Raw genomic sequence first — 8919 nt, 5'->3', positions numbered from 1 at the left:
AATAGCTGCCATCTACAGATGTGATGTGCGACTTGACAGGTGCCATGCGAAGGCCAGACATGTCTTGTCTTACAGGCAGACCCTATGCACTAGTGTTCTGCTGGCCAGGACCTAAAAGCGAATCTGAACACTTTTCCCGATTTGTGCATATGCAAATGAGGGCACTATCACAGACCAATAGATAGTATCAATGCAATGTTTTCTGAAGGTGCCTATGCAGGGGCATTTTGTAATAATAATCAACTGTACACGCCTCTGTGGCAGCATTCTTTATGATTCAACACTTGTTTTTGGTGAAACGGCGATCTCTGTCGTGACCACTCAACCCACAGTAGGTACGGATTTTTACATAAATCTATCATTGATTTTTTATGGTGGCTTGCATAGCAGCCATGTTGTTTTTAAATGTGTTAGCGTCTCCTTCTGTGGCCAGGATTGGAAAGGGCCTATGGGAGGGTGCTGACGAGAGCTTTAGCATTCCTGCTGCTTTCCTCTACCCCACCTGTTTCACTCCAGCTAATGCATGAATCAGCAGGTGGGGGGCCCTGGCTTTAGGGCTGACAGTTCAAAACAGCATTCTTTGTAATGGATGACCCTTGACCCTTCCCGTCGTGTTACAATGAAACTAGTGGAATGACAAAAGGCCTCCCCCGTACGAACACGCATTCGGAACAAAAAAGCTACACGTTTTGCTTCATGTGCAGAAAATACTCTTTGTTGCGCTTGTGGCCCTCTCCCCTGGAAGAGTATATAACGCCTGATGTCTGTCTGTCCGGAATCAAATCCACTGAACGACAGCAGTCACCATGGGAAAGGTAAGATCACGGCTTCTCCTGTGAAGTTCTCTTTTCAACCACTGCTGTCCTTTCATTTTTTATATCTGTATATTTGCACATTAAGAACCGTTGAAAACTGTAGACAAATATCAGGTGTGCACATATTCCGAAATTCATTGGTTCACATTAAAAAAACGCAATACCCGCTGGTCAGCTTCGGCCTCCACAGGAACCTTCTTTGGTTGAGAAACACCAGCTCGTGCTCCCTACAATGTGCAGAGAAGGACGAGACTCAGATCGTTTTATTACTTTTTTATACAGATGAGGATAGAGTGCCTCGCTAAGTATGAAAAGCAGATACAAATGAAAAATTCAAAAGTACACTGATGGACTTATTCAACTGTATAGACGGAGTGTCATAACATTCCGGAGTAAAGTTAAGGGGTGTTTCAGAGTTTAGGTGCCATCAATGGAGACAAGTGTTGACAGGTCAGGAGCTGAACGGGCTCTACATGGCCGAAGCCTGCCCTCGTGGCGCCAGTCCAAGTGGGCATAGGCTATGCTTGGAACAGGGCTTTTAGTGGGAAAATAGAAATCGAGGCACTCACCATCAGAGGATATGTTTGCTACCAAGAAGTGCTGGTACTCATCCATTGTTAGTACTGCACCAGTATAAGGGTTTACTGGCATGCTTCCTTTCAAATTAACGGCATGCAGGTACTCAGTAGTACCAGACAGTACCTGCCAATTTTAAACATTGGCCTGGAATACAAAGAATTAGTGTACTTGGCTCCAAAGTTAAGGCACTGATATCTGTTTAGTTACTTGTGCCCAGTTTCACTACTGAGTTACAATGGAGCAGGAATTTAAGCCACAAAGAGAAGAGGGATCCCTGGGCAGCAGTGAAGGAAATGGAGACCAAGGGGTGTTGAGTGGAAGCCAATATCCTAAACAAAATAAAACAGAGGGACATAGGGAACAGGTCTGAAACAGAGTAACACATGGCACCAGCTGAGTGAGGCTAAAGGAAGGAGAATGTGAGGAGAAGGGCAGCTAAACGCCTTATTCAGACTCTCCTGATCTGCCGGCTAGCTGTAGACTAAGGAGTATTGTTGTATTTCATATGTTATCTTTATGTATTATCACAAAAAAAAACATCTATAGCAACCCTCTGTAAATCAGATAGGCCTGCATTACATGTTGAGTTTTAGTAGTGGTGTGGACAGCGACAGGAGTTTCTGCCCAATTTGGAATTACAAGATCCACATGCTTGGTGTGTTACTATGGCTTGAAGTATTACTGCATTGGTGTCCATCGACAGATCCTCCAGGTCAACCATAGCAATTTGCTCCATGAAAAGGTCCAGAATTTCAGGAAAAGATGCATTAATTGGTGCCAAAGGAACACATTCTGCATTCTATTACCCATTAAAAAGTGGTTATAGGAGATATTTTGAATACCCTGACAGCAATTGTCTGACACTTACCTGATCCAGTGATTTCTCTGCTTAATTTATTCTTAAATCAACACACCTTTAAAGAGGAGTTCGTCATCCACTTAACACAAAAGTTAGGGAAGATCCTTCCATCTTGAGAAACTGCCGCCCCATCTCATTCCTCCATTACATAGCTAAGATACCAGAGGAACATATTGCCCAATTCCTTTGCACGTTCTTAGAGGGATCCTCCTTTTCTGATCGTATCAATGGGGTTTCCTTCCCGCCAACTCTATAAAACTGTTATTCTTTTCATAATTGATGACGTGATATCCTAATTAACTGTGTCAAGGCTGCAGGGTTGCAAGGATCGGCATTAGACTAGAGGTAGTCCTTCCTCTCTGCTCGGTCACAATCGGAATGTCTCACCCCATTTTTGCTCACCAAAGGTCGGGCTAAACTGTGGAGTGCCACCGGGGTCTTTATCCCTCCATCTTTTCAACCTCTTTATCTGCCTGTTAGTCCGCACCTTACAGAGGCAGGGGATGAAGAGAAACAATTACATCAATGATATTCAGCTACTCTTCATCATCGGTGACATCAGAGAATCTAAGGTTTTTTTTAAGCAAAATGTTATACACTTGTGAGTGGATGAATTGTCATCTGTTAAAGGTGAATTTGGATAACACTGAAATTGTGATGATTAAAAACAAACTGCACAGCTGGAACCATTCCATTTGGCCAGTGGAGACGGGTGCTCATCCCATCCCAAAAAAAGCAGTCAGGAGCCTTGGTATTATCATTGATGAAGATCTTTCTATGAAGCCTCAAATAGGTGCAGTAACTTAATCTTGTTTTTTCCAGCTTGCAAAAAAAACCCGGAAATATTTCACTCTCAAGGACATCATCCAGATTATAAATGCCTTTTGTCATGTCCCAGATGGAGTACACCAACTCACTCTATCTGGGTCTTCCAAAGGGACTGAGTAAGTGGCTGCAGCTGGTTTAAAATCAGGTTACTAGACTGGTCTGGTGCCACCCTAGTCACTGCCACACTAAACCGTTGAATGCAAAAATCACACCGGCTGCCAGTCTCTCAGAGGACCCTGGTTAACTGGGTGTATAATCCTAAAACCTCAATACAGCAAAAGTCATACTTTTGTGACCTCAAAGATTATACCCCTATATATATGTAACCTAAGATCAGCTCATCTAAATCTGTTAGAGGTCCCTAAGTTTAACAAAAGGAGATGGGGTGGCTCAAGCTTTGCATTTCTTGCCCCAAATATATGGAACTGTCTTTCCCCACATATTAAAGTCACAACTTCCTACATGAGCTTTAGGACCTTGCTAAAAACATGTCTCTTTACTCAGGTTTATGGATAAGCTCTGGGTTCCCTGCAACTTTTGCTCCAGCACCATGAAACATTTTTGTGCATACGTGCTATATAAAGACACTGCAGTATAACAGAAGGCAACTCGTAATTACAGATATTTATTCATTTGGTTACATCGGCTGCGGTATTACTACTACTCGCAATTACGCAGGAAACATATAGTTATAATAAACCAGTATTTGTAAAGTGCGAACAAATCACCCCTACAGGTCTCAAAGCGCCAGCGGCCGTCAGGAAGATTAAACGAGTTTTTGCCCAGAGTCACATGGTGCTGGCCTGAGCTGCCACCGGAGCCAGGGATCGAACCATGAGCCCTGTGCCTCAGCGTCCGCTTCCCTGGCAGCTGCGCCACACTTAGGGCCACTGAAAGGATAATGAGAGAGAGGAATATTGTAGCAGTTGCCTCATGATAGAAACACTATATGTGTTTTGGAGTCGTGTTGTTTTTTTTTCAATGAATGCACTAGGCAAATTGCTGTTAGCTTCTATAAATAACCCCCCATATTAGCTTCTATAAATAACCCCCATATTATACATTACATATGAGACTGTTGGATTCTTAAAAAGCTCATTAATTCCATGGGAGATAGCCAGGCGAAGTAGAAGCAGAACACTTCAGAACCTGAGATACTTAGCTTCCAAATGCTAGGTATTCCACAAGGATGTAGCCTGCACCCAAAAGCACAAGTCATCTGTTTTGGCTTGGTAGTGGAAGGGGATTGTCAATAGATCTTGGTCTGAAGCTCAAGAATTTAGGGACACAACATTAAAGAATTAAAGGGAAATAAAAGTGTGTAAAGGTAGGTTGTTTGTAGTCTTATCTTTTATAGATAACATTAAGCATGCCACTTTGTTTTGATGGAGTTGGACCAGTTTTAGAAGAGAGTTTCGAAGTCCAATGTACAAAACAAGACACTCATTTGTTATGGAAATATTTAAGTCATGATATATCATGACTGGGAATTTGTTTCACTAATTCCAATTGCTGGAAAATAGAAATGTTCTTGCAAAGATAGTTGGTGTTTTTGTGATCTAGTGGTCCTGGGCATAAATTCACTCTTGCTATTCCAACCGGGTACCAGATACATGTTATTAGGAACTAGTCTTACAAGCCTATCTAATGTGTCTCTCCAGTAGAAACAAGGCAAATTGCTCTTCTTAAAATAGTGGTATCCAACATGCAGGCAGGAGGTCAGGATCTATGCCATACATTAAGAATAGTCTCATAAGATAACTCTGTATACTATTTATTTAAAGTTACTCTTTCACATTATCAGTGATAATCCTACATCTTTGGCAAGGCTCTGGGTCTATATATGATGCTCTAAGCTAAAAGGACCTCTATTTGTACTTCATTTATGGTCAGCCAGGCCGCCCTTATTCCATCTCAGATTGTGCTGAAATCAAAGAGGAGGAGATTTATACAGGAACTTTATGGTCCCTTGCTGCATGTAGTCCATATGCATCATTCAACCAAGGCCATGACTTTGGAAAATCTCTCCTGAGGTCACTGGTTTCTATATTTTAATATTCCTTGACGAATGGTTGACAGCCTGGGCTCCGAAAACTCAGCCCTGAAAGGCAGTCTCACTCTGAGGTTACCGAGGAGCTCCTGTAAAAAAGGTTTTTGATGTTTGATTTTAATGGTGGAGAAGTGGGTCAACTACATTATTATTCACTAGTCTTTTAGGATTACTCATGTGGAGAAGCAAGTTCATCTTACTTTAAAAATAATTAAAATGTTCTCAAAAAGTTTTCAATTAACTGCACAGCTGGATGGTGATTGGCACATTCGCAGCTAGGGTACATACCTTTTTCGGGCACCATTTGTCAACAAGTATCCCGATAACATTTACCTGACTATGCTGCTAAATCTTGATCCAGTCATATATATAAAATAGTTGCTGGAGTAGAGTGGTGTTCATCTCCCTAAACGTAGGGCCATGCTACGCTGTTGAAATCACATGAAATAACTTTCTCTGTATCGCAATTCACGGAAAAAATAAAACGATATTCACCTGTAACATATAAAGAGCAATCATTTTGCTTTCTTAAGCCAGTTGTGGTTAGCATGAAGGCTCCCTATGAGCATTGGGTTGTTTGTTTCTTACTGCATTGTGCTACTCAGATTCCCCTTGAGAAGCAGAGCCACCTAGCTGGACGGCTTGGCATAGGTCTACCACAATTACTGGCTTCAGAGCGGACACCTCTGCATGAGAGTAAACATGTAAACAAGGAGACCATCGCACCATGCTAAACAAGTCTGCATACTGGTGCCCTTATGTTCTTCTCACCGTGGTTAGTGGTGTGCACAATTGACCGAATGTTCTGTCTTCCCTGCAGATCACCTTCTACGAGGACAGGAACTATGGGGGTCGCTCCTACGAGTGCAACTCTGACTGCTCCGACCTGAACTCCTACTTCAGCCGCTGCAACTCCCTCCGCGTCCACAGTGGCTGCTGGATGCTGTACGAGCACCCCAACTACATGGGGCGCCAGTACTACCTGCGAAGGGGCGAGTACCCCGATTACCAGCGGTGGAATGGCTACAACGACTCCATTAGGTCCTGTCGGATGATCCCAGAAGTAAGCCCTCTTATATGTTCCTGTTTTGAAAAATCCAGATAATTGTAAAGATGCTTGAGGAATAACTATTTTCTATTTGCAAATCGGATATATTTAATACAGAGCTACAAAACGATGCAAAGGAAGCTATGGAAATGCCTCTCCGTAGATCATTTATTTCCTTCAGTTATGATTTTCCCATTCAAGCTCTAGCATGTTGTATTTTGGGGTGCACAGCTATGAGAATGGGTAGCTGGCCAACACTGTGCCCGTTTGTAAGGGTGTCACTGGCAGGGCGGCGGGGTGTAGTAGAATAGGATCAATGCCTGTTACCTGAGCTCCCATGAGAGTCTACATTGAATTATTCCCACAAATGAGTTGGGCTAAGACTACTGGTCTTCTTGGCATCACTATAGTAATAATGGCCTCACATTGGGCCTCTACTCTGCCATAGGCGTTTTAGGATTCAGAGGGATTAAGAATAATATTGCAATACATTTAAGAGATGAAAAGGCTCATGGAAAGGTTACGCATCATTTTAAAAACGAAGGGCATTATTTAAGGCCAAGTCACGCAGCGCAGCAAGTCTAGTTGCTGCGCTGCGTGACAGGTAAAGGATAGGAATGTGCCATATTTCAGGCAATACGTCACATTCTTGTCCTGTCCCATGTGCTGGGTCCCTTTTGGCAGTCTAGTGCCAATACAGGCACATTTGCACCATGGGGCCCCTTCTTGCACAAATGGAATCCTGGGAGGAATATTTTTCTTTCTATGTGTGCTGCAGAATGCAACATACATAAAAAGAGGAAGAAACAAGGAGAAATAGAGATTTTCTTCTTGTTACGCCTCCCCTCGGAAAGTGTAAGATTTTGATGTATCCCCAGGTTTATAAGTTCTTGTAAATCTGGAGATGCATCAAAATCCATGGGAGCTCGGTGGGAACACCCACGCAACACCCATGGAATGCCTTGTTAGGGCAGAGCAACACAATGCAGTGATATGGGCTGTGTTGCATTACTCCTTTTTTTAAGCCACTCAGAGCCACGCAAAATGGCTTTGTGTGACTTCAAACATCTGACTTAGAGGTTTGTCTCACATATGTACCACGGTGCACGGTGTAAAATGGACACAACCCTCACATAAATATACCCTTAAGTTTCAGGAATGAAGATGTACAAAATCAAAAATAGATTTTGGGGGCCTCCTTCATGAGGAATTGTTGTAGGGAGGCTCTGCAAATCTTTATGCTCTGCTGTCCTATGACAAAGTGAAAGGATAGGAAATACTATTTATTTATGAAATACGGAGCATTCCTGTCCTAGCGCACAATTTGCTGCCTAGCGCCAACGTAGGCACCCCTGCACCATAGTGCAAGGGGGCCTCTGTTGCAGGCAAGATTGTTTTTTGTGGAGGAAGGGGGCCCTTACTGCACAAAAAATCCTGGAAGGCGTTTTCCTCTTTCCAATGTGTGCTGCTTAAAATCACAAGCACAGCACGTGGAAGGTCTGTCTTCTACACGCACACTTTACTTATATCACAATTGTGGCTATACATGTATGGGCTAAATCTCATAATTGTACATTGTCCGGAGACACCGCAAATAACAGATTGATCCCCTATACTCTGTTTGGAAAGTTCCTCCAGCATTGCTTGTAGATACAGATTGAGTTTGATGATCTGGCACACTTCAGCATTCTAATGTAAATTTTGAATTGGCTGGATCTAGATGATGGGTTGCAATATTCTGGGGGACCTCTTGCCTTTCCGAGGGATTTCAACCCGATCTGCTGGGACATGAGTATTAAAGTTCCTTTTTCTGTGTGATGAAGCTTTTTTCTCAAGGGTTAGGAAAATACCATCAGTATGTAGGAGAAGAAACAAGTAGTTCCTGTCTAGGGCACATCAAGAATGAGATGAAGGCAATGAATGGCACAAGTGAATATACAACAAAAGCATTGACAAACGCATTGGCAAGACCACCCAATAACTTTACTGTGCTTTTTTTGTATTACTTTGCTAACACAGCACCGAGGATCCTTTAGAATCCGGCTGTATGAGAGAAGCGATTTTGGAGGCCAGATGATGGATTTCACAGAAGACTGCCCAAATGTTTATGAACGGTTCAACTTCAATGACATCCACTCCTGCCAAGTGAATGATGGACATTGGATCTTCTATGAAGAGCCCAACTACACGGGACGTCAGTACTATCTGAGACCCGGAGAGTACAGGCGATATAGTGACTGGGGTGCCTCCAGTCCCAGGGTTGGCTCCTTCAGACGAGTAAATCATATTTAATGTGATAAAAAATAAGCTTCTATTTCAATGTATTATTAAACAACACAATAAAATGAATTGATATAAAAATGAGTCTGTCTATTAAAAAATGGCCAACTTATTAAAAATATATTTACTTTTATTTGGAGCACATGCAGCATTGAGCAGACAGAATTATAGTCTTAATCTCCTTTCAGCTGCGTTCCTTGTAAGGGTCTGTGGTTGCATGAGATCAGTGTGATTATTCTGTACCTTTCGAGAAATTCTTGATTTAAGGTGGAATTGTGCCTTTTTCTAGACAAGAAAGTTGTAACTACATGGCTGCTGATACACTTGGAACAAATGTAATAATCAGGGCCCACATATGAAAGTTCTGTTCTACACTAAAAGATAACCTGTGCACACCCTCTGGTAGCTTGGTACAGAGCAGTCAAACTCATCTAAAGAGGCAACAGGTACAGTATTTGAG

General features: G+C 42.5%; 1 protein-coding gene across 1 annotated transcript; it reads left to right on the top strand.

Moving 5' to 3' along the window:
- The first annotated feature begins 792 nt into the window (after positions 1–792).
- Positions 793–8533, top strand: LOC147730592 (gamma-crystallin-1-like). The gene is made up of 3 exons (XM_086958611.1): positions 793–815; positions 5952–6194; positions 8199–8533. The coding sequence occupies exons 1-3, from the start codon at positions 807–809 to the stop codon at positions 8469–8471; spliced, it is 525 nt and encodes a 174-aa protein (XP_086814737.1). The 5' UTR covers positions 793–806; the 3' UTR covers positions 8472–8533.
- The last annotated feature ends 386 nt before the right edge of the window (positions 8534–8919 follow it).

This window comes from Lissotriton vulgaris, chromosome 2_1 (assembly GCF_964263255.1).
Source record: "Lissotriton vulgaris chromosome 2_1, aLisVul1.2, whole genome shotgun sequence".
Classification (NCBI taxonomy): domain Eukaryota; kingdom Metazoa; phylum Chordata; class Amphibia; order Caudata; family Salamandridae; genus Lissotriton; species Lissotriton vulgaris.
The sequence above is the reverse complement of the archived record's forward strand: the minus strand, read 5'-3'. Positions and strand labels throughout refer to the sequence as shown.